At 48.1% G+C, this 27,118-nt stretch overlaps 2 protein-coding genes across 3 annotated transcripts; one reads left to right on the top strand and one right to left on the bottom strand.

The window, feature by feature from the left end:
- The first annotated feature begins 647 nt into the window (after positions 1–647).
- On the top strand, positions 648–13,379 carry SPG21 (SPG21 abhydrolase domain containing, maspardin). Of its 2 annotated transcripts, none has more exons than XM_068410092.1 (9): positions 648–803; positions 4,245–4,338; positions 8,580–8,741; positions 9,576–9,656; positions 10,268–10,413; positions 10,934–11,042; positions 11,515–11,622; positions 11,971–12,111; positions 12,436–13,379. In XM_068410092.1, the coding sequence occupies exons 1-9, from the start codon at positions 655–657 to the stop codon at positions 12,556–12,558; spliced, it is 1,113 nt and encodes a 370-aa protein (XP_068266193.1). In that variant the 5' UTR covers positions 648–654; the 3' UTR covers positions 12,559–13,379. The 2 variants fall into 2 exon arrangements, with proteins under 2 accessions (XP_068266193.1, XP_068266194.1); XM_068410093.1 differs by having other exon boundaries at positions 803–843.
- On the bottom strand, positions 13,339–26,031 carry ANKDD1A (ankyrin repeat and death domain containing 1A). Its single transcript, XM_068410094.1, has 15 exons — positions 25,966–26,031; positions 23,474–23,577; positions 22,695–22,793; positions 21,997–22,095; positions 21,427–21,531; positions 20,434–20,532; positions 19,924–20,022; positions 18,677–18,775; positions 18,230–18,328; positions 17,896–17,994; positions 17,345–17,443; positions 16,165–16,260; positions 15,187–15,388; positions 14,814–14,945; positions 13,339–14,152 (listed from the first exon to the last, which is right to left on the bottom strand). The coding sequence occupies exons 1-15, from the start codon at positions 25,997–25,999 to the stop codon at positions 14,091–14,093; spliced, it is 1,527 nt and encodes a 508-aa protein (XP_068266195.1). The 5' UTR covers positions 26,000–26,031; the 3' UTR covers positions 13,339–14,090.
- Positions 26,032–27,118: the final 1,087 nt, after the last annotated feature.

Genomic DNA, 27,118 nt, shown 5'->3' with positions numbered 1-27,118 from the left:
TGGATTTCCACCCCTGTAAAATACAGGTTTAACATGACCACGTACAGCTGGACACCTGACACACTGATTTTAATCTGCATTAAATCCACCACCGTGTCTCGTTTCAGGAGCTTTTTGAGGGAGTCAGGCCGAACAGCAGGTCTGGCTCAGGGATGCACTGACCCCATCCAGAGGAGCGGTCTGCCTTGTGATCACGCGTGATGAAAGCACGGAGGGACCAGCGGCGGCTGCTCCAGCGGTACCAGTTCCACGCTGGAGTGAACACAGGTTTATATTCAAAGTAAAACCCCGACGGGAACACACACCGCTTCACTCACCAGGGCTTTCACTGAAATCACTCGGGATTTCTCACACGGATCAAAAAAATGACGCCCGCTCCCGCTGGGTGGCAGTGGCAGGTCACAGTGACGCCTGCGCCAAATAGAGCGGAATGAAGCACCACCAGAGAGCTGCCGTGCCTTTTTTTCCAGGTTAAAACCCAATTCTGTGAGGACCCGGCCGAGCGGCGGGACAACGGCAGCCACCGGTCCCTCACACGCTCCCGCCTGAGGGGCGTCCATGGCGGCCGCGGCCCCTCACAGCCCGCCCACCAATCACCGCCCCGCCGCGGGGCCACGTGACTTCCGCCTCGGTAGCTATGGCGCCTCGGCAGCAATGGCGGCCGCCCGCCTCCTGCCCGTGCCCCTCCCCGCCGTCACGTGGCCGGCGCGGGCGCAGCACCCGGAAGTAGCGGCCGGCGGTGGGTACCCCCGCTCGGGTGCGCGGGGAGGAGGAGAGCGGCGGTCCCGCGTCCCGCCGTCCCGGTGAGGGCCCGGCCGCGAAGGGGAAGGCGGGGGGTCGTCGGTATGGAGACAGGCCTGCCCCTCTTCTCAGGGCCCCGCATCGGGGAGGGGGCTTAGAGGGGCCGGGTGGGCCCGGGGGTGGGGAAGCACTGGGGCCGGGTGGGCCCGGGGGTGGGGAAGCACTGGGGCCGGGTGGGCCCGGGGGTGGGGGAGCACTGAGGGGCCGGGTGGGCCCTGAGGAGACCGGGGGGGTCTCTCAGGCTCCGGGACAGCGTTACCCCTGGCCGACGCTGAGGGCTCGGGAGTCTGTGAGGAGGTGTCCTCCGGAGGAGGGGGTATCTTTTAGGCTCTGAGGCGGGATTATCACAGCCCCCCAGGGGCTCCGGGCTGAGGGAGGGGAAGGCTTGGGACTCGGCCCCGCAGAGAGCCCAAAGCCCAGCCCTGGGGGTTCATCTTCCCGGGGGGGCTCTCAGGGGAAGGGGCCGCCTCAGTCTGTGCTGCTGGAGGAGAGCCTGGGCTGGGGGTGCTGAGGTGGGGTTTTCCCTCTTCTCCCTGCAAAGCTGGGGGAGCTGGCTGTGGTTGGGGAGAGGGGACGGAGCAGGGGCTGGGGACGGTGGCAACAGCGCTGGGGGATAGGGGAAGGTGCGTGCTGCCATGTCCCATGTGCCCCACCCATGTCCCATATCCGTAAGACTTCTTCCCCGTTGCCTGCACTTGGCGTTCATAAAGCACCCGTAGCCCTGGCATCTCCCCTGCGTCTCCTGGTGTTTGCCTGCAGCCCCCATCAGCTCTGGGTGCTGATGTTGCTGATTCAGGTCTCTTGACCCGTGGGAGTGGGCGCTGCGTGGCCAGCGCAGTGGGAGAGCGGCTGCGCGGAGGCCTCAGCTCCCGCAGACATGGCACGGGGGAGAGGAGAGAATCACCGCTCGTCCAATCCACTCTGGCAGCGTTTCCTCTCTAGTGGCAGGATCAATGTCCTTCTAGATCGATAACAAATGGAAAGTGTTACTAATGTGGTAGAGATAAATCACAATGAGAATATTGTCAAGTGCTCTGAGCACATCCATAGGTAATTCTTCCTTTAGGGAATTATTTTGAAGAGGTTAGAGTTCTTGAGATTGGTTTTACTGAAAATGACACTCGGGTCTTTAGAGGCTGGGTCATGAACAGCTTTGTTTATGATTTCAGTTACCTTCGGTGGCTGGTTCCCTGTTTAGAGTTCACGGTTCAGCTTTTCTGCAGCTGGAAGAGCACGTAGTTGTTGTTGACACAAATATTTGTGCGTGCAAATTCCATGCTGCATTTCTGTGCCAAGGAAAAAAAATATTTCAGTAATAGGACATTGACTTCAGCAAAAAAATCTATAATCAAAGAAAAAATGTTTAGTCTTGCTTTAAAAGAGGGGCAGCCCTTAGGAGGGGGGTCATAGATGCACCTTTACAAGAAAGGAGCTGGCAGAAATCAGCCCAGGTCCTGGTGAGCAGTGGTTTGCTTCCACAAGTGGTAACAGGTGAACTGGGAAGCTCAAAATTTAGGTTTTGGGTGGACTCTTAACGTGCTGAGGTGCACTGACAGGACAAAATTCATCTGCATCCGTGCCTGTTCCTTACCTGCTCTAATGACAGACACCTTCGCGCTCCCCAGTGATGTGCCAGCCCACAAATTAGCTTAACGGTGCTGAAGGAGCAAGGTGGCAGAAAAAGGGAGGTGATCACAGCGGGAGGAGATTGCTGACCCATGATGGCAACCCGAATTATTAGCAGAAAGTCCCTCTGCTGTGCCTGTGTCCGTGCAGTGCTTAGCGTAGCGAGGCCCTGACCGTGACTTGTGTTTCTTGGCCCCGCTGGAATGTAAAGCTCAAAGAGGATGTATTGTTTTAAGGCATTTGCTGTAATTTGTTGTTTCTGCTATAATTTCGTCACACTGTGGTTTGCTGAATAGCTTTTTGATAACCGCCTAATGCATGGTTATAGAAAGGAATTAGACTAAATTACTGTTTCCTTTCCCTAATGACCAGCTGCCCCCCTTAGCCCATCTTTGTGCCTGCTCCGCTTTGCGGGTCGTTGGAATAGATATTTTTTTTTTATCTCTGCTGTAATTTTCTGTGCTGTCAGACTATGACAAAGAGTAGAATAGTTGATGCAAGCACCAAAGCGAAGCCATGCAAAACTGAAACAGTGACCATGCAGCTGAATTTCCTACCTCTGTCACCCTTGTTAGACATGAGGTGTATCACCTGCTCTGTGGAAGGTGTGTGTTGTCTTGCGATTTAGAAAGCACTTTCCCGTTTAAAAGTCATGTTTTCTTTACTTGGGAAATGGCAAATGAAGACTGAAAGATGAGGAAATTGTAAATAACTTAATCCAGCTGTAACCCAATAAGCTAGTTAAACCTGCACACCGGCAGCTTTTCTGCAGGGAGAAATGAATTGGAGTGACTCACAGAACATACTGAGGTCTATTTTGTGAAGAATTAAGAAACAAAACCTATTGATTTGCACTTGGCAACTGTTGAGTAACAAGAGCAAAAGTTGCTTTGTTTTATTCTCCTCAGCGCTGTGTGTGAATGCATGAAAATAATCTCCTGAGGCAGTTGGCTTTCAGGATAAAGCTATTGAGTCTGCAAGCTTCAGAACTGTTTGATACTCTTGGCTGTATAAATGGAAGCTAATGGTCTCTCGCTCCTTTAAAAAAAAGTTAAATCTAGAAGTTACCTAAGTGTTTATTACTAATTAATGGAGTATTATAAGACACTCATTACATATGCTAGGACAGTCTGACTTCAGAGTGAATTAGTGCCATTCCTGTGTAGACCCAACTCTAAATCAATTTGTTCTGTATTAATTGATGTGCTTCAAAGATACCTTTGTTGGTAACTCCTGACAAGAGTCAGCTTCTGTGTGGATAGAATTAAAACTTCAGGGCTCTTCTGTAAATGAAGCCTCAGCTGATCTTCTCGATGCACTTTGGGACTCCTTTGGGTCAGTTATAGTGAGATGCAAGAACATGCTCTGAACACTTAGGCAGTAGGTTCATGAAATAATGTCAGTCTCTTGTGTGAACTCCTGAGCGGATTGTTTGAGTATTTATTAGATATAAATTTGGAGTGCTTTATAAATTAAAAACAAACTGAAAACGTGCTTTAGCTTTTTAAGCCACTTACAGCCTGCAACACAGTTGTCTTTCTCTACAACTGTTATGCAGGAATGCTGCTACAAAAGCGTCATCATTTTATAATTAGGCCAGTACAGTAAGGCAGTCAGGTGACTGCCTCTCGGGAGAATAATTAAACGGTTTGTGATGAAAACAGAGGATAAGTAAACTTGGCGTGAGTCACAGGTAGTACAATCAACTGATAAGAGCAAACTCACCCTGCAAATGCTTTATGTACACGGCACAGCTTTTGAGTGCTGCCTGCGGGAAAGCTGTTGTGTTGATTTCTAACTTCGTCTTTGTTTTTCAGGCTGACCTCAACTGAGTTTTTTTTAAACATCATGGGAGAGATTAAAGTCTCTCCTGACTATAACTGGTTCAGAAGCACGGTTCCTCTTAAAAAGGTATGTATGGCTGTAATTGACTGGTGGGTGAAACGTCTCCTCTTGCTTTGTAGTGGGGGAGACTGAGCTGGTTGGTTAATGCAGAACAGTTGTGGCTGTGCCAGTGACCTGGCTGATCTCCTGAGCTGTTGTCCCACGTGTCATATGAGTGCATGAAAGCACACTCCTAATTTTCACGTGTTTCTCGGAGGGCACTTCCGCGTGTGGTGGTGAGGAGCGGAGGCTGGCAGCTGTGAGCCACGGCAGCAGTACCTGGCATCCTGCTGCCAGCCACGCCTGAGGAGGAGACTCCGAGGAAATAGTGCGTGCTGGGGACCACGTGCGTGGCCTCTCACAGAGCTGCCTGCACTGCACCAAGGCAGGGCAGCTGACCCAGCTGCTGTGCAGCCCTGCTGCCAGAGCCACCTCCGCTGTTCCTACCCATCGGCCTCAGGCTGAAGCAGAGCATCTGAAGGCAACTTCTTGGCAGTCAGGCTGCCTGCAGGGTTCCTGAGAGTGCAAAGATGCCTTAGCCATGGTGGAAAAAAACAAACTGTTTCTTCTGCTGTGTGTCCTTTAGATGTCTTCTGCTTAATCACACTATCCAACCACTTTCTCCTCTTGCTTGGATTTCTCCACTTCCTTTTACTGAACCACAGGAGAGTGTTTGAGCTGTGCAGTGCTCCAGCTTCTGCTCTCTACATGCCAAGTGGCAGAGGGCATGGAGTGCAGTAATGGTACGTAGCTGCTGACCCGGGCTAGCTCTCATGTGCGTGTGTGGATGAGGCTTGTTGAGGCTGTGATTACAGACTAAGCTGCAGCAGCAGCCCCGACTCCTGCCAGACTGAAGACCAGTCTTACCTTTACACCCCAGCCTGCTCTTCCTGCAAGCATGGTTGCTCATGTAACCATACAAGTTGAGCAGAGGCAGTGACCTGTCTTGCTTGGGGGGTGTTTTATAGTTTTTGGGCTAAGCTGACTTCCAGCTGGTGCAGTTCCCTAGTCTGGATGGCAGCGTGGGCTACAGGAACATGGGGATGGTGCTGGCAGCAGAGGCAAGAGCAGCATTACATCTTTCAATAGCAAATTTGTTGCAGTTGGGCCACTCGAAAGGGACTGTGTCTCCAAACCTAAGGAACAACACTTAAATGTGCCAGCATTATTTCCACTGAGTGGTGTGTAGCTTTCTCTAAGAAATTACCTTTATGGAAGGGCTGCAGGATTTTCTGTTCAGGGTTTCTCATTCATTTTTGCCACTTTGTGTCTTCAGTAAATAAGAAGGATCCATTGCTGCTGACTATGCACGCTCTGGGCTGCATGTCTAGGCTCTGCCTGTCCAGCTTCTTTCTGTTTCTGGCCAGTAGCAGATCTGCTGGGTCTGTTTATGCCACGCTGTTGCCTCCAGGCAATGCCTCAGTGGGTCAGCAAAGCTGGGAGGCAGTATTTCAGCAGAAAGACGTGTGGGTGCTCTGAGGTGCTGATTTATGGGATGCAGTACAGTAAATAAAAGGACCTGGAGGTTGTGGTTACAACGGAACACATTGCTGCTGCCGTGGGGACTGTGTGAGGCTGCAGCTCGCTGCCAGGGGCTGCTGCCTTCAGCTGCTGCTGACTGCTCAGGGTTTCATAAACGGGGACATGTGTAAACTGAAGCTGCTGTTGTCCTGGTGACCTTCACACTAGGGAATACCTTACCCTCTCGAGTGGTTCGGTCTAATCAAAAGTAAAGTGATGCCACAGTGATGAGTGTGGGATATGAAGAAGGTAGAAATAAACACACTAGTCCTGGTTTCTGGAGAGAGAAGGAAAAAAAAAGCACAATTTGAAGATGAAAGTGATCTCTGAAACAGTCTTTAGGGATACGTTTGCTTGCGTTATCTCCCCAAAAGTATAGGCAAAGCACGTGCAGTTATGCACGGAGGGAGAAGTGACCAGCCATGGTTACTGCTGGTGAGCACACCTTACTGCTGTCACACCGACCTGAGGAAGCAGAGCCAGAGCTGTTTGTTCCAAAACGGGCTGAGATGTTCCTCCTGACGGGAGCAGGAAATGCACGGCTCCATCGCCCTTCCTGCTCGTGTCAGATACGGGAAGTACAGCACAGAAAATAACATTTTTAAATTAAGTCTCTAGCTTTGCTAGTGAGCCTCCATTTGCATACACCACTTGCTGCCTTTGAGAAGTCCTTCCTAAAAGTCTTCAGCAGGGGACACCCTGGCTCTGCCACACTCGGGGGAAGTTTTGCCCCTTGTTTCAGTGAAGTGCAGATTTACCCTTTATGTAAACTCCAGGCAATCTTCATTGATCTATCAGCACAAGGCGGCGGCTGGTGACCTACCAGATCAGCAGTTAACCATGCTGCTGTCTGCCTACGCAGAGCTGGGGTTAAACTATCTGGTGTGTGGCTAGAAATCAAATAGAACAGTTGTCTAAACCCACCAATTCATTGTCTGGGCTCAAGGAAAGAAGCGTTATCTCTCAGCCTAAGTTCCCTTGATGTGAACTAACTTTGGTTTTGTGATTTCAAGGAGTATGGTTCACCTTTGGAAATATTCCTAGAGGTGAACTTCGTAGTAGCCACCAACAGCTACCCTGAACAGATCCAAAATTAATGCTGGGATGACAGCTGAGAACAGCGAGGCCTGGAGTTGTGTGCGGGGGGTTGTTTTTGGGGTCGATGGGAGGGCTTTTGTACAAGGTTTAGTTGTAAATGGTTTCAGTGGTCTGGAAGCTCTGGTATGTGATTTTTTTTTTTTTTTGTAGCAATTTAACAAAACAGCATCATGTGATTTCTCACATGCTTTCAGAGCCTGAAATACTGGCTTTAGTACAAGCAGATTTGTTAGTCAAGCAAATCTGATTTGTGATACGCTGTTCTCCTCTGATTCTCTGAGAAGTTTAACTGCAGTGATGGAGAAGCGAATTGTGCTTGTATATTGCTATTCAAAAAGCTATAACATCTTGATACAGAGAAGATGAATTCCCGTTGCGTGACGCAGGCTTTCCCCAGAGGTTTGTGCTTGTTGATCTGGTATGAGCTGTATGCTTTTGCTGGGTTGTAGAGGGTTGAAAGAGCATCCTAAATATACACAACAGTTTGCTGGTAGAACAGGCCGTGTAAAAAGTCAGGCTCCAGCACTGGTAGAAAATAAGATCTTTATCTAATTCATATACCTTTAAAGATACTAATTGCACTAGGACTTCTAACTTCAGCCCCAAGATGGGCACTGTATGAGGAACTACTCTTTAAGGATAGCAGCTCGTGTGTGAATAATCTCCTTCAGCCAGCCGTGTGTCCTGGGCACTCCAGATGCTCCCGAGATGCTGCCAGATGATGGAAGTGTTTTTCTTTCCAGGTCAGCTTTGCAGGGCTGCTGTGGGAGTTGTGTGCCTCTCTGATTCTGGCAGCAACTGTTTCAGATCAATAATCTGTGGTGGTAGCTGCTTAGGTCAGTAGGCTTACATGTATCCAGGCCTGTAACACCTTTTGTCCAGTGAATGCTAATGTCGATGGTTGTTTAAAAAGCTGCCCTGGGGGCAGTGCTGGCTCTCCCAGCCTACTGCTGTCGCTCTCCTGCCTTGAACTGACCTCCTGGGTCTCTCCTGGGCCATGGCACGGTGGCTCTTTTCCCAAGCATATTTTCTGCATGTGGAATATTGCATAAACCTGATCCTTTGGGGCACAGTCTTGCTGTTCCCGTGATTTATTTCTGTATGAATTTTCAGATCCGGATGTACCGTCGTTCTGACTAAGGCCCTCTGAGTCGCAGTCCAGAGCAAAGCATTGCAAACTTCAGTTAACAGCACTTCCTCAGACAGGAAGGGAGATATTTTTCCAGGTGTCATTTCTGAAGTGCAGTCCATCACCATAAACACAACATAATTCACTACTTAGAGCACTTGCGCTGTTCTCCAGTTGTCTGCAGAGGATGAGCTCCCACAAGACGCCCCGTGTTGTGCTGCCCCGCCTCCGTGCAGTGTTCGTTACCCAGCTTGTGTCAGGACACAAAGCATTTGGTCTGACAGTGGTCAGGGGTTCTGTTTCCAGCAGTATTGACACAACCATTGTAATCCCAGTCAGTAAACAGCCTTAGAGAAGAAAACTATTGTGAAGAGGAGTAAAAGAGGGTCTTGTTCAAAGGGGTCTTGTGTATTATAATATTTACTGATGACAAATGTTGTATAAGCAATCCTGGAAGCTGGCTGAAGAACCTCATTTGTCTTGTGTGTTTCTTCTCTCCCCCGTGCTTCTCTTTTTCCAGATAATAGTAGATGATGACGACAGTAAAGTCTGGTCGCTGTATGATGCGGGGCCTAGGAGCATTCGGTGCCCACTCATATTTCTGCCTCCTGTAAGTGGAACTGCGGATGTGTTTTTCCAGCAAATTTTGGCACTGACTGGATGGGGCTACCGAGTTATCGCTGTGAGTATGCTCTGTCCCGTGTCAAAGCATACTTGTGCTTGTGGCTCTAATCAGAGGTTGGATAATGAACTTCGTAGTGTTGACTAAGGGGAATGCTCCAAAAAACTGATTCTAAGTTGTACTCCAGACTATGTAGTGTGCAGATCCAGGGTGAAATCTGCTGTATGTTTATGGCACGCTTACCCACAGCCTTGTGCATGCACATTATTAACTTCTTGGACTGTTTTTTCCCCTTGTGTGTCCTGGACACCACTCATCTTTGCCCCTACCTGGATCTTTGTTAGCCATGAGGCAAGTGTACGGGTTAGTTCGGGGTTTCCGTGTTGTCCTTAGGGATGGTGGATAACCCGGTTCTTACCCTGCCTAGCTGCAAATGCCAAGTCACTCCTTCAAATCCTATCAGCACGCTCTTTTGGGGCTTCCCAGCTCCTGAGCTGAACTGAAATGATTGACTTGTACAACAAGATTTCTGCTAAGCAGTGTGGCTTTAGGAGTACTGCTGTTTCTCTAGCAGCAGTTAATGATTTCTCTACATGCTACGGCTGAAAAATCATTCCAGCCTCTCTTCCCCCTGATTACAGAATGAAGCAACGCTGCACTTTCCCCAACAAACTTGCTCTGCAGTGCTTTCAGTTGTGTATTTTTGTGCAAGCGAGGGGGGGTCGTTTGCACCCTCTGGCTGTAGGGACCTTGCTGAGGAGCTTGAGCCTCATGGCACAGGAGAGGCAGGTTGCTGTTTTGAAACCTTTAATGTGAGAACTGGTCTGACTTTCAAGCAGACAACTGACAGGTACTGATCAGAGACCGGCTTTTTCTAACTTTGTATTATTTTAGTTGCAGTATCCGGTGTACTGGGATCACCTTGAGTTCTGTGATGGATTCAGAAAACTGTTAGACCACCTTCAGCTGGATAAAGTGAGTGCTCCGAGATGGGGAAACGGACTTATAGTTGCAATAAAAACCTCATGTTTGAAAGAGTCTCATTTAAGAGCATGTGTATAAAATATGACGCAAAAACATAGCCTATAAATACAGAGGCTGTGTTGCAATTTTACTTTTGAAATTAGTTTATTTTGGAAGGTGAATACCCTTGAAAATTGACATCCTTGGACTACATTCAACTGCTCTTCTAGGCCTGTTAAATTGTATCGGTTAATCTGTTTTCCATGAGACCCCGTGGAAGTTATCCTTCATAACTCATGTAGTACAGAATACCTCAGTAAAGTATCTTGGATTGGAACAGCTATTGAAGACAAAGTGAGATGTTTGAATTTTTTCTTAAGCTTGGTGAGCACACAGAATAGGAACTGTGATCTGGAAACACTTCCTTCTTTCAGTATTTATCAGGTTTGTATCACACATAAAACCAAAAGCTGAATAGAAGAGTTTGAATCTTTTAAAAAAATAGGTTATGAGGGCAGGGTAAAACTTGAACGACTTATTTTTGTAATGAAATGTTGTGCTTAGAGGTCGTTTATTTCACAAGTGTAACATGATCTTTTTCTTTTTTTTCCCCCTTGAATTAGGTTCACCTTTTTGGAGCTTCTCTGGGAGGCTTTCTGGCTCAAAAATTTGCTGAATACACACACAAATCTCCCAGAGTTCAGTCTCTGATCCTGTGTAATTCCTTTAGTGACACTTCTATCTTCAATCAGACGTGGACAGCAAACAGGTCAGGAAGACTGAGACAATCAGTCACATCCATGGCATTAAGTTTTTTGCAATGAAGTGTCACGCTGATCTGGTTGGACAAGTGTCTCACCTGTTTCCAGCCTGGGTGAGGGAGGTGTGGGATGGAATACTTGTGACTTTTAAAGCCACACTGCGAGGAAAATGGAAATTTTCACGATTGGGAGTGTGGAATTTGACAGACAAGTCGTTCCGTGATCCTCTGTGGATGTGTGGTCAGCTGTAAGAACTCTGCCTGTTTTCTAGCAAAACCATTTAGAGTGAGACAAGTGTTATTCACTGTGTTTAAAACACACTCTTGCAATGTACGACTAACGGCTTCCCAGAGCATTGCAAGCACCTAGCGGCAGGGTTTCCCATCTGTGTGCTCTTGAGGCTTCTTCAGGATTTTAGTTGAGGTTAAAGCACAAAGTGAGTGCAAGGAAAGGGAGTGCTTACAACAAAGCATCTTAATGTTGGAGTCCTGGGTGCGTGAAGATTGTTACATCTTGTTTCTGTTTTAGCTTTTGGCTGATGCCTGCTTTTATGCTGAAAAAAATTGTCCTTGGGAATTTTGCATCTGGTCCTCTAGATCCTGAAATGGCTGATGGGATTGATTTCATGGTGGACAGGGTAGGTGGCTGTGTACTCTAATGGCTGCAATGTCAATCTCTGTACAAGATTTACTTAGCAGGAGGTTGTAGGTATTTCTGCCACTTGCTTCAGTTTCTTACCCAGAGGGAGGAGTGAGGAATGGACCTTTAGCAGGTGCTGTCACAGCCCCAGCAATTTAACTGGTGCTGTGACCCTCTACCTTACAGTTGTGTTTATCGATGTAGATCAGGAGTAATTCAGAAACTGAGGTGGAGGAGGAGAAAGTGCTGGGAGGTGTCTGTAGGCCGTGCTCTGGAGGCAGGAGCAACTAAGGGAACATGTTTGAAGCATTTGTCTCATGCAGGGTAATGCTCAGTTGGAACTGTAGTCTCCATCTGAAGTGCAGTCAAGTTCCCCTTTAAACCGAACTTCTCCTTGGCTGTATTGTTAATATTGCATTAACTTCCTGCAGTGAAATATGTTGTTAATCAGTCTTTCTCTCTACTGAAAGCTGGAGAGTCTGGGCCAGAGCGAGCTCGCTTCAAGACTGACCCTCAACTGCCAGAACTCCTACGTGGAACCTCATAAAATTCGAGACATCCCTGTAACCATTATGGATGTAAGTTAATTTCTATGTAATCCTTTTGTTTTTAAACACTCTTTCCTGCCCTTGGCAGGTGGGGCCTGGATGTTCTGTTAGCAATTTAATAAATAATTGCATCAGCTAAATTCATAGTTAGATAAGTCTTCTACTGACTGGGCAGCACTGTGAGTCTCTTGCGTTACGTTACGGATATTCTGTGCAGGAACACAGCATGTTTCTGTATCGCAGCGTTAGCTTTCTAGTTGTCAGTGCATAACATGTTTGCTTGTTTTCTGTTGCATTAACACTGTTCCACAGAGCAGCCTGGTTTAATAAGCAAAATCTTATGAGATTCAGCACTAACTGCCGTGACTTGTTACGTAGGTGTTTGACCAAAGCGCGCTTTCGACTGAAGCGAAAGAGGAAATGTATAAGCTCTACCCTAATGCCAGAAGAGCTCACCTCAAAACAGGAGGCAACTTCCCGTACCTCTGCAGGAGCGCCGAGGTTAACCTCTATATTCAAGTGAGTCTCTGCATTCCAAGCCAATCCGGTAGCACGTACAGCCAGAACAGCAGCAGGGAACTCCTCTTCTGTGCTTGCTCTTGTTTCTTAACTTGCCTGAGCTCTGTTCGCTCTGGTAACAGAAGGCCAGGGCTGGAAGCAGCCACGTTCACCAAGGGCTGGCTTTGGGGTCTGGCTGTTGCCTGTTTCCTCTGTCCTTTCTCTGAACTCTTGTACTCCAGAGCTGTGATTGCATCCTCAGAAAAATTACTCAGAAGGAATGTTTCTCTTTTACCAAAACCTTCTGCTTCTACCCCTGTTTGTGTTGTTTTCTGTGTCTGCCAGATCCATTTGCTGCAGTTCCACGGTACCCGGTACGCAGCCATCGATCCCTCCATGGTCAGCGCAGAAGAGCTGGAAGTCCAGAAGCTCAGTCTTCACACCAGCAATGAGCCAGAGGAGCAGTAGGTTTTGGAGTGCCGGTGAAAACGAGGGATGGGTTCGGTGGTCTGCCTGTGTACAATCAGCTGTTCCCGCTCTGCCTTTTTCCTCACGTTAGCCGATGATCACTGTGTGATTCCAACAGGATCAACAGTCAGTGAACCACGTGGGGACGGTAACCTCCAGCAGCATCACGGGGTAGATCTGTGTAACTTTTAGTCTTTGAATTCAAGGAAGCATCTTTGAAGATTACACTTTTAAAACAAAAGACATTTTTGCTACCAAAGTCTTCACTTATGTTCTTAAGCAGAACAGTATTTCTTTTTATATTTTTCACTCAGCTGTATATATTGCCACATGCAGATTGTGTACTTATAAGCTGACATATATTTTTGTTGAATATTTGGTTTAAAAGATGTTTAAGTGCCAATGTTGCCATCACTCACTTGCTTTGTATGTTGTGTTGTAAGTTAGTTTCTGTTTGAAATAAAGCATTTGAATTTTTAACTTGCTCTTTAAAAATGGTTTTCAGTAAAACTTCAATTTCAGCAAGTGTCTTATTTTGGCTACAAGAGAACAGCGGGTGTAGCCTACCGCAGTCCTGCTTTGCCTCTACAGCCACCTCTAGAAATTAAGAAACCCAGCACCTTCGGCTTGAATTCCCTTCAAGCTTTAATTACAAGATTGCACCGGTTTAGTTCTAAGAAATAATTATGTAGTATTTTTTTAATAAAGAATGACTAAGACATAACTTGCAAATTTAAGGGTAAAATCTGGATTTATTGAAATACAGATATTGTTTTCCCCTTGAAACACTAAAAAATAAATATGAAGTATTATGTGACAAACTGGTATTTAAGAGAACTGTATGTCCTTGTCAGAGGCTGTGCAGATAACCAATGACCGCTCTTATCTTACACTTTTCAAGCTGTAACCTGGGGATTACAGAAGTCACCCATTTGATTTATAAATAGCACATGTATTTTAATGTACATCTATGAATGGTACGTGTTAACGTTCTTCTCTGAAACTTCTTGTGAAGAGTCAAAACATTAAAGATCACAACCCTGAAGGTTCCAGAAGGACCAAGTGGTAGCCTTGACTTCGCTTCTTAAATTCCCACCTCATTGGGAAGTTATGAACGCACCTAAGACACAAGTGATAGACACCGCCCCAAAAAGGTAAGTGAAGAACATTCCTGAAAACAAAGACTTTCCCCTCAGTAACTTAAAAAAAAATGACAATTAAAAATGTATATACAAAAAAGTGATGTAAACAAGTGACAGTAAGTGTAGTATGTGCTGATACTCACAGTATGACAGGTGAGGCTCACTCCCTGAACTCCTCTTACCATACCCAGACCATACGTGATAGCTGATCACTATCTCCCTTCTGTGTACAGAGGTGTTTTAGACCACGAGTGTTTGCTGACACCCTCAGCAAGAAGGAAGCAGCAGTAATGCCAGCTCGTTATGACAAGAAGCCCTTAAGCTGCAGCTGCCTTGGGATCAGTGGCAGAGCAAGTGCTTCTCCCATTGCTCTGAGGTGCCCTCCTGCTGTTACATGGCTACACACTTCCGGGGAGAGGTAGAGTCTCCGTTTGCTTTTTTCCGAATGCTTTCTGTAAAAGAGAGGATGTTCTGCTGCACAGGACATAAAGCCACGGCAGGATGTGTTGATTTATCAAAATAAAAGGTAAAGAAAGAAATGATGTGTAACGGTGGCAAGGGAGCAGGGCGGGATGGCTTTCAGCTTCTGTGAATTCACTTAAGTTTTCCTCTGTGTATCTTGTGTAACCAGAGAATTCAGGTAGTGAAGGGTCTGGAGGGTCTGACCTACGAGGAACGGCTGAGGGAGCTGGGGTTGTTTAGCCTGGAGAAGAGGAGGCTCAGAGGTGACCTTAGTGCAGTCTACAGCTACCTGAAGGGAGGTTGTAGTGGGGTGGGAGTTGGCCTCTTCTCCCAGGCAACCAGCAATAGGACAAGAGGACACAGCCTCAAGCTTGGCCAGGGGAGGTTCAGGTTGGACATTAGGAAGCATTTCTTCTCAGCAAGGGTCATTAGCCATTGGAAGGGGCTGCCCAGGGAGGTGGTGGAGTCACCATCTCTGGAGGGGTTTAAAAAAAGCCTGGACATGGCACTTAGTGCCATGGTCTAGTTGCCATGGTGGTGTCAGGGCAATGGTTGGACTCGATGATCCCAGAGGGCTCTTCCAACCTAATTGATTCTGTGATTCTGTGATTTGCTTGGTGTGTGTTATTTGAAGGAAGACAAAAGTATTACCTGCTAAATCTCTTCTTCCGATCCCCACAAGGCCTTCATACAATCCCTTGATTGGATTTTCTCCTGCCGTGATCACGCCATGGAGCCAGATAAGCAACATTCTGTGGCCGTGCTCCCTGTAGCTTTTGGTACCTGGCAAGATCAAACCACAGCTGAGATCCTGCACTTCACAGCGCAGGGCCCTGACGGAGTGGATTTCTGAACTGGTGGGTCTGGACACATCCCTCCCTCCCCTCTGGGATTTTTAACCTAATCTTTTGGTTGTTTCAAATCAGCCAGCTGGTTTTCTTCATGCTTTGCTATTACGGCGGACTTACCTCCTAGAAACACAGTCCAAGTGAAGGAAAGAAACTATCAGGTCAGTGTTTTATACCTGTCCATTGTTGCTCAATGGCCCTAATGTGGGCGTCAGTGAATTTCCAGTAGTGGGCCAACTTCTTCCATTCCCCAGGTCTGAGGTACTTGGTAGCTAATCTCCACATCACGGAGCGAATGTGCTGTGTTTCCAGCCTGTGATCTTGCTTAAAGGTCAAGTGCTTTGCCACCCAGGAGTCGGAGTCGCTGTTCAGATTGTCCTGCAAAGCCAGAACAGGGGTTTCAGTTGGGATGGGGCAGAGGTACCTGTTGTTCTGTGGCCTCCCGCACCCTCAGCTGTCTTAGACGCCCAAAGTCTTACAAAGATGCAAGGGATGTGGTGTCAGGCTGTACTCTCAGCACACCCTCTACTCAGATTGGTTTGGGCACAGGCAGGGTTTCAGGAAAGGGACTGGGGCTGAGCAGCTGTGCCCTGCACACGGGACCACAGGAGGGGAGAGGCTGCTGGGCCACCCTGGGAAGCACAGGAGGAACAGCCTCAGCTGCGGGGAAGCCTGAGGGGGAGGTCGGTTGTATGACTCCAAAAAGAACTGATCACTCTGCTCACAAGAAGTGTTTCCCTTCCACTGCTGAAAAACTCCCCATGTCCCATTTGGTGACCTCAGGCCAAGCATTTTCCTGCTCAGTGCTTCAGTTTCTCCCTCTGGGAAAATGAACTAATGCTATCCCGCTCCCTTCTCCAGGGCTTTGGGAACAGCTGCCAGAAAATCTTTGAAAGCCCATGTTCCCTTCCGTGCAGCCTGGGGGTTTTTAACAACAGAGGCCTTTTTAAATAAGGAAAGCCTTAAGTAGATGTTGTTGGCATGGTGAGGACTTCTGTTTTTCTTAAGGAAGGTGATGAAAGTAGAGGTCAGGCTGTCACAGGATGTCCTGTATTTCTTTTCCTTTTGACAGCTGGTAATGTGGAGTCTCAATGGAGAGGATGAAGCTATGTCTGCCCTGGGAAGCACAGGGGATGGTGGTGTAAGCTGCTCACCTTTTCCCATTTGTAAAACCGATCGGCTTTGATAATCATGTCCGCCAAGTTGATGTGATTGCCTCGGGCGGCGACATCCAGAGATGTTTTTCCTTGCTGAAATTAGAAGGGGAAAAACGAGCTGGAAAAGACCTTGCACGCTCAGGAGGTACCATCTCCATGCCCACCCAGCAGTCTGCAGGAGCAGGCAGCACAGCAGCCGGGATGAAGGACCCCCATTCTCCACATGTAAACACCTGAGATGTCACTAATTTTATAGACTCCACTTATTCATGATTAGAAACAGCCTCCTAGGAGAAGCACAGGGTAACAGCACTATGAAAATGGAACTATGCTCCTTACATGAACATGATTTTGGATTGGGCAGGGGGGGATTTGTATTTATATCTAAAAGCATATAGCAGAAAGGAACAAGATTTGGAAGTTGCACGAAGGAAAGTGAGCCAGCCCAGCCATCAGGCATGCCAGTGAGAATGGTTCTAGCCTCAGATGTGAGCAAACACCCAATTTCACACAGAAAAGTGGGAACATGTTCCCTGCGCTGAGTCTCACTGGTTCCACAGGCTGCTGGAAGGTGGCAAACAGTCACTGCAGCCAAAGGCTGTTTCAGCCAGGTGGCTTCGAGCCTGTACTTTAACCCACTGCAAACAGGAGACACTATTTTAATCTCTGCCCAAGCCCCCTTCAGCACTTTCTGGGCACATACCACCCTTTCAGGCTGCATGCAACTTGCCTCTAGAATTCCTTTTGTTGATTTAAATAGAGGGCAAGAGCCCTGGACACTGGTGCCAGATCTGTACCAACCACGTACTTTTAACCTATTATACATGGGTGCTGTAACTCTTGAGGTATATTATTTATCATTATTCAAGAAGATCTTTGATATTAATGGGCATGATAGCACAAGTAGAAGTATAAGGAACTAGAACAACTTCGAGAAGAAAAAGTTTGCTCATTGTGTGAACTGTTTGCTACCTTCCTAAGAACCAGTCACTGGTTTCCTGGAAAACACATCAAAATAACCACCTCAGCAGTGTTTCAAGGCCTTATCCCTGGAAATATTCAGATTTTAACATTATTACTAGCCTTCCTCGAAAATTTTGAACAACAGTGGCAAAGATTATCCATATTTTCCCTCCATACCCCCACAGAACCTTTTCAGTCCATGGAGACATTTTACCTTGTCTGTCAGCTTCAGATTAACTCCCGCAATGAGAATCATCTCGGCAATGTCCTGCCTGCCGTGCTCCGCAGCGACGTGGAGTGAGGTCTGCTGCCTCTGCAGAAGGAGGGCGAAAGGACTAAATTTCAGAGCAGGACAAGTGTGAAACTGGAAGGATAGGACAGAACAATACCAGGAGGAAGCGCCGTAAGAATGCTGTCAGCTCTGCCCTCCTTTCCCCTCTGTCCCTGTTTAATCTGAGGGCCAAACACCCTCCTACCTCAAACTGGAATTGGCTGAGCAGAACTGGTCTCTCCCTGTCCCAGCACCAGCACTAGGAACCCTCCCTGATAACATTTCAGTCTAAAGAATGAACCTCTTCAGTTCCATAAAGCTCCCTAGGGTCACTTATAGGACTATATTATTTCCTGTTATTTAAACAATTTCTGTAGGCAGATAGTTTGGCCAAGGGAGGAAACGACTTTTAAAGCACTCCTCTTTAATCCTGTCCTCAAGGTGAACAAATGGGTTCACATTTCAAAGAGGAAGAACTGGAGCTGCAGTCTTACGTTATCTGGAATGTCAAGGTCACACTCCGCGTCGATGAAGAGCTTCACCATGGCTGGGAAGTTCTGCAGTACCGCAATGTGTGTCGCTGATGCGTTTTGCTGTGGAAAGAAGACCCTGTGCTTAGGAAAAGCTTTGCTCATGGTGCCAAAAGGACCGTGCTGTGCCCAGCATGTCTTATTCTAAGACAGCTGCCAGCCTGGACTGGGGATACTGCCCCATAAGCACAGACCCCACAGCAGCACTGGTCCTTGCAGAGTTCCTTTTTGCTCTCAAACAGCCCCACAAACTGGCTTTGCCTTTTTGTGAGTGAGGAGAGCGTTGAGCGGGACTTACATGATTAACAGCGTCTGTGTGGATCCCTGCACCCATGAGGATCCCGGCTATCTCCTCATAGCCGTGCAGCGCTGCATAATGAAGGCAGTTCATCTTCTTCTGAGACGCATGTCAGAAGAGACAGGTATTAGTCAGGGCTTCTCAGAGGCTGCAATCGTTACAGACTATCCACAGAGATCTCCCCGCTTCCCTCCTGCGAGAGCCCCGTGCTCCCATACTGACAAATTCATAAAGATTGTCTCCACAGCCTAACCAGTCCCAGGGAGCTTCACCCACCTCTTTGTATAAAGCCACGTGTACTTTCCTCTGGACTCTCTTTGCCATTTCTGAAGTGCTGGGCTCCACACGGCCTCACCCAATAATGGGTGCCCTCCCTGGGAGGCCACAGGTCTGGGCAAAAATCCACACAGTAGTGTTTGGAAATGGAATCACCTCCATGGAGCTCACCTGAGTTTGGGCATTGACATCGGCACCTGCTTCCAAGAGCAGCTTCACGCAGTCACTGTGACCCCCCTCAGCAGCCAGGTGCAGAGCCGTAAGTCCTTCCTGGACAAGGCAAAAAAGGAGACAAGCAGCATTTCTGTAGACAAGGCCAAGACAGAGCAGCGGAATGAGCAAACCTCTACCCCATCTTCTAAATCCGTGACATGTTAAAATATCAATTCTGAGGGCCAGGGACCTCCAATCGATTGTTAGGAAAATAAAGGACACAATTATCTGCCACTGACATATCAGAGTATTGCTTTGTCCTTACACCACTGGAAACAGCTGGCCCATGGGCCACAAGACAGACATGGTGTTCACCATCTTTTCTCCCCTTCAGCCCATTAGCAAACAAAAAAGGATTTCACGTGGACAATGAGGACAAACCATTTTCCTGGAGTAGCCCAGAGACAGCCTTAGGCAGAACTGGAAGCCCAGGGCCCTCAACCACTGGTTCTCCCTTCTGAGGGCTGCAGCTCATTTCTTTACAAGAAAACAGAAACAAGCAGAATTCCTACGTGATTTAATCTGGTTTTATTATTGCTCTTCGTGAAAAGGGTAGCTCATCTCAGGGAAGACAAATGCTACCAGAGTTACCACACAAGGTGGTTTCCCCTTTCTTTCAGATCTTAATCACAATCAAACACATTTTTCAAAGACAGTATCCAAATAAGACTAAAAAAAATGCTGATAAACTTAATTGGGAGTGTGCCCTGGAATAAATAACAGCGTTACTAAGCCAATATTTGCTATCTAAATCATTAACTGTGTTCCAGCCACATAATTTTCCAAAGCAGGTCTGTCAAAGAGAGATCTCAAACAGAAGGTCCGTGTGTTCAGTGACTAAGTCAATACTATAAAGCACTGTGAAGTTTAGTTTAAAACACACTCAATAACCATTTAGGCACTTGAATGTACAAGGGTCAGGGAGAAAAAGGGAGATTAAATGGAGTGATAAGGTAGGTCAGCAGATACAGCAAGAAGAAAAGGCAACACTTCAGAATTGGATATTGGTCCAAGATGGATGTTGCCTTTCACTGATGCTCTGCAAGTGTGACTGGCATTTACACACGTAGGCTTCAGATAAAATCAGCTATCTTCTAGCCCTCTCCTGTCAATACTATTCAGCCTGATGACTGCAGCAGGAGAGTATTTCTAGGGAGGGAAAGGGTGAAACTGATGTGGTTTTTATTTCATTTCAATGTACTTACTAAGTTCTTTTCATCAAGGTCCACACCAATGTCTATAATCTTCTGCAGCACAGAGAGGTGTCCACTTTTAGCAGCTAAATGCAATGCTGTATTTTCTTCCTGAAAGTAAACATCACTTCATACCTATATGTATCACAGGACTGTTCATATACCACAACCTTTCACAGAGTATAGCCAGTGTGACTGAAAAGGAGGTTGGAACCAGTAGCACGAGCCTGAAACAGTCTTCTAATAGGTGCAGCAGGGAGGGAAGAAACACAGGTACCTTAAACTGGAGCATGGTCCCCCAGGCTCGCTGTGTATCCTGCCTGAAAAGTCCTGGAGAGAAATCCACCATGGACTGAGGTGGCTTGCAAGTGGATAGGGAAGAAAAGCCCTGACATACCACAACCATAGTTACAACTGCTGACAACTTGCCTGCACGAGCCTCATGTGGTATCCTGTTCCCTGACTTTCACATCCTCTAATCCTTGGACTTTACTTCCCTGGCATGTAGTTTTATGCCCGTACCTTGTCTTTGGCACTGAGAGAACAACCCAGCCGAATTAGGAACTCCACCGCCTCCAGCTGCCCATACTCTGCAGCCAGGTGAAAGGCTGTCCTGTCCATCTTTGAAAGGAAACAGAAAGAAATACAGTCCAAGAAAGGCTCAGAAAGCACAAGATTAAATCATCTGCTGCAAGCCATACAACAATGCCTTGGGCGATAACCCAGTCCACAGGGGGAAAAATGTGCTGCACTTCAAAAATAGTTATCTTTTATTCTGCTGTTAACTTTTATTCTGCTTTACATTTGGGATGACCCTAACAAAACAAGGTGCACAGAACTACCCACTGGGGCTAACAACTCCAAGCACTTTGGTCTTGCTAAACACTGGAAAAGAGATCTTTTCAGTGTTTATTTCGTATAAATAGAGGATAATAAATAGTTTACTAAAAGCAACTAAGGATAAAAAAATGGAATTAATATCTGAGACCTCAGTTATTGAGTGAGTCAGAACCCCTTTTGGGGAAAGGGAGAAAGGCAGATCTCTTGTTGCCTCATTTAACTCCCAAGCGTCAGAGTGGGGGCTGCTCTAGGAACCATGAGGGCCAGGGAGTGGAAAAGAGTGTGTGCCAGCTCCTGTGTGCTCCTACGCTGTCTTCAGGAACAGATCAGCTAACGCTGGAACATGCTGGGAGAGGGTTACCCTTGGTTATTGCTTACCTGCAACACACCCTGGAGCATCTGCTGCACAAGAAAAGGGCACCAAAATTCCTGAATTTATTCTGCAAAAGGCTACATTGGGAAGCCCTGGCTGCTGAAGCCTGACCAGAGCCAGAATTCCCCTCATCCCTAAGCCTTCCTCTGCAGGAGGGCTAGAGCCTCTGTGGGATACCCTTGGTAACCTGGGAGTAGCATCTGACTCTTGAGTCTCTTCCCAAGACAAAGGGCAACATTTCCACTAAACTCAGCAGAGCAAGATCAGACCTCACGAAACAAAGCAGTGAAGAGCCTTCCTACCTTGTCTGTCTTATCCACACACATGTCCTCTAGGTCCTCCATGATGAACTCCATCACCCGGATGTGTCCCCTCTGAGCCGCACAGTGGAGCAGGTTCCTGCCATTCTGGAGAGGAGATAAAGGACCGCTCATTTAACAAGTCCAAGACTGCAGGGCAGTCTCTTTTAACAGCCTGTTCCTGTTAGCAAAGACCCATTCCATGCCTCCCTGCACCTCTAGGGCTAAACTAGCTTGTGCTGTAGACAGCAAGTTATGACTGAAGTATTAATGCTCCTTTTCCCAACCAAGGTCTATTTTAAAATACACGGACTGCTGATTCACTAAACCCATTTCCCATTTCTGTAACACCTTCCACCTCAGCACTGCACAAACATGAGCTGAGAAAGCCGTGTACATCTCTACAGCTACAATTATTACACCTGTTTTAGGAATAAGGCAGAAGTGCAGATGGCAGTCCCCAGAGCACATGCTATCACACACGATTACCTTAGCTCACAGGTAAGCCTCTCTCTCTCCCCCCCGTCACTGCCTGGAGCTGCATGATAGACCCACACAGGGAGACTCTCTCACCCTATTGACACAGTTAATCTTGGCCCCAGCATTGACAAGGATCTGCAGGACGCGGAGGTGGCCAAACCAGGCAGACAGGAGAAGCGCATTCATTCCAAACTGGGCGGAAGAGAAGAGAGATACTTACAGCTAAACTGCAGCCACCACCATCCCCACCCTGGAGGGAAGCTGTCCCTCCACCTTCATGAAGTTCCCCGAATATTTTTGTTTCCCTCTGGGTTTTTTTGAGCCCCATTTTCTCCAATTACTATTATTCCTGCCACAGATGGTCACAGCAGCTGAGCAGAGACCTGCCTCTTGACTGCCACTTCCCAGTCAATGGTGCATATTAGCCTGGTTGTTACGGGGGAGAGAGAACTTGCTGGCTGTCACTGTTTTCCCACAAGCCCCAACAACATGACCAGAAGCCAAGCATCCCCACGCTATACAGAAAACCTCACAGATTCCACCAGCCTACTTCCCAGCCACTGTGCATGCAAGGAGAAGGCCAAAAGAGAGAGCACAGACACATCTGAAAACAAGGCTTGCTCCAGAAAGGCACCGCACCTGCCTCAGCAGGGAGGCCACAGCTTCCCAAGCACTGCAATGCCTTGTGCCACCCACCCAGGGCTAAGGTGTGGTCTATAACTGCCGCCCAGCACCCAGTCCCCAACACAGAACACATTTGCAGGACACACAAGGGAGATTCGCCTTCTTACACTGTCTTTGTCATCCACCGGGACATCGTGATCCAGGAGCAGTCGCACAGCATCCACATTCCCTGCTCCCGCGGCCCAGTGCAAGGCAGTCCGGTCTGTCTGGAAGGGAAGGAAGGAGAGAGGGAGGCTGAGGTATGCAGAATGCATGTGTATCCACCAGCCTTCCTAAAGGCCAAAATCTCCTTTGCCATCCGTGGAGCAAGAATTTCTCACACTACGCAAGGTTTTCTTTGGCCATAGCCCTCCGTCTCTTTGCTCTCCATCAGGCAGACAGGTGCTAGTCACCTTCCACTTAGAAACTGCAGTTCTGGACTATAACGACAGTGCAGGAATGAGAAACATCACTGACCATGGATGGACAGATTGAAACAGGAGGGATGGGTGCAATCCCGTATTTCCAGGAACCTACTGGTCAACAAGGGGAGACCTGCACCAGGAACTGAGTTAGTCCCACAGCCTTGGTGTACAGAGAGAGCAAAATCAAAGCCTGTCATTGCAGCCGTGTGTATCTGGCACTTGGGTTACAAGGAGAACCATAAATTATCACCTTCCCTCAGCACTTGCAACTTTCCAGTCTGGCCAGGGTGATAGTGCTGTGGGTTTCAGTGTGTTGTGAAACTGCTCAGTTGCCACAGGCCCTATTTAGCACCGGGCAGTGTATTTTAGAGCTTTGACCAATTGAGCAGCTCATGACAAGAGTAGCACCAAGGAGCTGCAGTTCTGAAACAAACCCTCAGCACTTCCTGCAATTTAGAGGTGGAAAAACCCAGGACTTTTACATTGTTTTTGGCTTTGATGTCGACCCCTCTCCTGATGAGCTCCTCCATCCTGGCCGTGTCATTACGCTTCGCTGCATCATGGAACTCCTTCTCTGAATGAAGCACTGCAGCAGAGACAGAAGAGCGTGCGTTAAAACAGTGCTGGCAAGGAGCACGGAGCAGCATGCCCCAACAAACCTCCCCTTCATCTCACCAGCCCTGCTGGCTTCAAGGAAGGATGACTGCAGAAAGATCCTTCCAAGCAAGAATCCCAGCCCTATGGATGTTGGCATGCTTGCTGGACTCGTCCTCTCCCACTACCTCCCCTTCCCTGAGCACCCCTGTGCCACATCAGTGCTCTTCCAGTCCCACCAGCTTCTCTTCTAATTCAGTGACTTTCTCTGCATGGGCTTGCTCCAGCTGCAAAACCTTTCGATCCATAAGGTCCATGTCCTCTGGGCATCCCCCGAGGCCCAGAGCCTGTGTGAGGGCTCAGGCAGATGACACAGACCCTTTCCTCCATCCCACCGCTTACACTCCGCTGTTTTACAAGGAGGCCTTTACTCATGGTCCTGTTGTGCCCCTCCGGACAACCTGAATCAGCCAAGCAGCACAAAACTGCTAGCGTGGCCTGTCATTAGCGTTGCATCTCGTAATAGACCATGGCAGTTCTGGGCATAATTTACCACAACCAGCAATATTTGTCCTGCACAGTTAGGCACAGTTTCAGGGTGTTTACTCTCCATGCTGGGCCTTGCCCCAGCAATCTCCTCCTTGATATCTTCCTGCCAAGAAATGAGAGCAAGGCTGTGACTCTGGGCCTGCTGCAACCTCACAGGGAGGCTCTCTGGGTATTTGGCAAGGCTCGTGTCAGTCTTTGTTGGACTCAGTCTCTGCCCCAGTGCTTTTGGGGAATTCTTTCGAGAGGTGCTTGAGGCAGACCCTCAGCCCGTCACAGCCTGCTGGAGAGCTGTCTCGGATGCTCTGCCCTCTTCTACGTTTCTGCAGATCTCAGGCTGCAGTTTGAGGGTAGCAGGGGCTCAACACAACTTCAGTTTGTATCAATGTATCAACTAGATACTAAACACATGCCACACAAGGGGCATCAACACATATTATTGTTCCCATTCCACCACACTGAGGAGATAAACAGAAGACTTGCTGTCTAAACAGCACTACCCCATTTCTCTCTGGAGGGCACAGAAGGAAGGCACCCCTACTGTGGACTCTTAGGGCAGCAGAGGTATAACCTCATCCTCCAATTTCTGTTCCTCTTACCTTCAAACAAAAACCTTTAGCTCAAGAAAAAAAACAAACAACACAAATCTTAATACCAGCCAGGATCATTCAAGAGCGTTGGACCTGCTGCTACAATGAAGGCAGTAGGATCTGGAACTGATTTCTGCAGGAACAGTATATTGAGACCCTGTTCTCATCTGATCCGGTGCGTTAACAGGACTGCATGTCCACACTGCATGGACCCTTCATTTGATAGGAAATATCAGGAGGACTTGGGAAAAACCTGTGGAGTTTATGTTAATTATTAACACAAATGGCTACACACATACTACCTCCTTGCAAACACTTATCTCCATTCAGTGGAGTAAACCCTATGTTTCAGTTAAGCAAATGTTGCTGTCCCTGCTCTCCAGGTGACAGAAATGTGTTCTCACATTTTACGATCGCACAAAGCATCATTGTCAAGAGATGCCAAACCGCCCCTTGGCTTATTTATTCTTTCCTCTACCTGTGAAGACGCAGCAACAAACCTTGCATTGCTAAGGCTGTAGAAGCCACAATTTATTTATTTTCAGCAACACATGGGAAATCATTTAATGATCTGAATGTCCTACTTAGCGTCCACACCAGCAAAGCTAGTCCTGTAAACGCAGTCCTCATGGCATGCACCAGTCCAACAGCAGCACTTCAATAGATATTTAGCAGTTTTTCCTCCTCTTTTGAGCTCAGGTTCCAGGGTATTTCATACCTTATGGCACCGAGTATGAATTCAGTTATCCCAAACAGCGTGGATAACAACTTAAGTGATTTACCCTCAGTGCAACGCACCAACTCACAGGCAGTTTGTTATGCAAGAGATTTAAAAAAAAAGCAGCAAAGGAGATGAAAGACATGCAAAGAAATGCGCTAAAACTGTCCGCTGGTGAGGCTGCAGGACACAAAGACAACTGCGTACGGCCGGGGGACGGGTCGATAAAGGGGGGCAAAACGCCGAAGTGGGGGGCACTGGCGTCGTTTGCAGCGTCTTAGGGGCGCAGGATGCTTTGGGGCAAAAGCAGGCTCGATTCCTGCGGAGGTTACACACCTGCTTTGTTTCGGAAGGGATTTTTATACGTCGTGTTATTCTTTACAGCATCTCGGCCCTGCCCCAGAGCCCTCGGGCCCGGGGGAAGCCGGGGCCGCGCCCGCCCTCTCCCCCCCGCACAACCCCCCCTCACGGCGCGGAGCCCCCCGCCCCGCCGAGGCAGCCCCCCCTCCGCCTCGCCCCCACTCACGGCTGTCGCCCTCCGAGGCCGGGCCGTCCCCCATGCCGCGGCCCGCCGGCCCCGCCGCCGCCTCAGGGCGGGCTCACAGGCGCGGCCCCGCCGCCTCAGGGCGGGCTGACGGGCTGCCACCGCCTCAGGGGCGGGCGGGCTGCCTGCCGCCGCCCAGCGCCTCTTTTAGCTGTTATTTGAAGGACAATACAATAAAATAAATCGTCTTTCCGACAAAACACGGCGTTTTCGGGCCGTTTTGGGATGTACTTGAGGGGGAAAATCCAGGTACCGCCATTGCGGTCAGGGGGCCGCGCGGTTAGCGGGCCTTTACGCTGCTGCTTTGAGGCTGTGGGTGGTTTAATTCTGTTTCCAAACCGATTTGTAAAGAGAGGGATTTCTATTCTGTAGGAAATACGAGGTGGGTTGTTGGGGTTTTTTTCCTCCCAAAAGCAGGGTTCAGGGTTTAGCGTTTTTTGGGGATGAGGTGCTCTCATCTACCACACGGCCAGGGCACGGCAGCGGGTGCAGGAGGGGGTTAAAAGCACTCTTCACCCAGAGTTTTAGTTAAAAGCACTCTTCACCCAGAGTTTTAGTTAATTCTCCTGTTTCAGCATCTGGGTCTGATTTTGCCTTTTATTTTCTTTTCCAGTTTGATAGCATGAGGAGGAAGGAACCAGGCAGTGGCTGAGCTGAGGCTGGGGAGAGAATCATAGAATCACAGAATCAACTAGGTTGGAAGAGACCTCTGGGATCATCGAGTCCAAACTTTGACCTAACACCACCATGACAACTAGACCATGGCACTAAGTGCCACATCCAGTCTTTGATCAGATCTGTTTTGGAGAGGTCTGAGGTAAGCAGGAAAAAAAAGGTCCAAAACAGCCGAAAAAATTACAAAACTGGGTGCTTGGTCCTGTCACTGTTGTCTCCAGTCTGGAGAGGTGCTGCTGCCTTTTCGGAAAGGACCAGGTAGTGGCTCTCCTGGCAGCAAATCTTTGCTGAAGCTGCACTTTGCTCGCACTCAGTCTTGCCAGGGATATGGGGTGACACGTTGAGTGACACCTTGGGTTGACTGAGTAAATGCTGTTTGTTGGCTTTCAAATGCACAGGAAGGTGGTGCAAGGAGAAAGGAATAACCTGTTCTGCAAACCCAGGATGGGCAGAACTGGGA

Source organism: Nyctibius grandis, chromosome 11 (genome assembly GCF_013368605.1).
Source record: "Nyctibius grandis isolate bNycGra1 chromosome 11, bNycGra1.pri, whole genome shotgun sequence".
Taxonomy (NCBI): Eukaryota; Metazoa; Chordata; class Aves; order Nyctibiiformes; family Nyctibiidae; genus Nyctibius; species Nyctibius grandis.
This window is presented reverse-complemented; position numbering and strand designations above follow the sequence as displayed.

Coding starts and splice junctions, on each gene's coding strand:
- ANKDD1A (XM_068410094.1), bottom strand. CDS start 25,999: ATGGGGGACGGCCCGGCCTCGGAGGGCGACAGCC. Junction 23,578..25,965: donor GGCCTCGGAGGGCGACAGCC/GTGAGTGGGGGC, acceptor TCTCTGCTGCAG/TGCTTCATTCAGAGAAGGAG. Junction 18,776..19,923: donor ACCTTGATGAAAAGAACTTA/GTAAGTACATTG, acceptor TGCCTTGTCCAG/GAAGGACTTACGGCTCTGCA.
- SPG21 (XM_068410092.1), top strand. CDS start 655: ATGGCGGCCGCCCGCCTCCTGCCCGTGCCCCTCCCCGCCGTCACGTGG. Junction 804..4,244: donor TCCCGCGTCCCGCCGTCCCG/GTGAGGGCCCGG, acceptor TTTGTTTTTCAG/GCTGACCTCAACTGAGTTTT. Junction 11,623..11,970: donor TCCCTGTAACCATTATGGAT/GTAAGTTAATTT, acceptor CTTGTTACGTAG/GTGTTTGACCAAAGCGCGCT.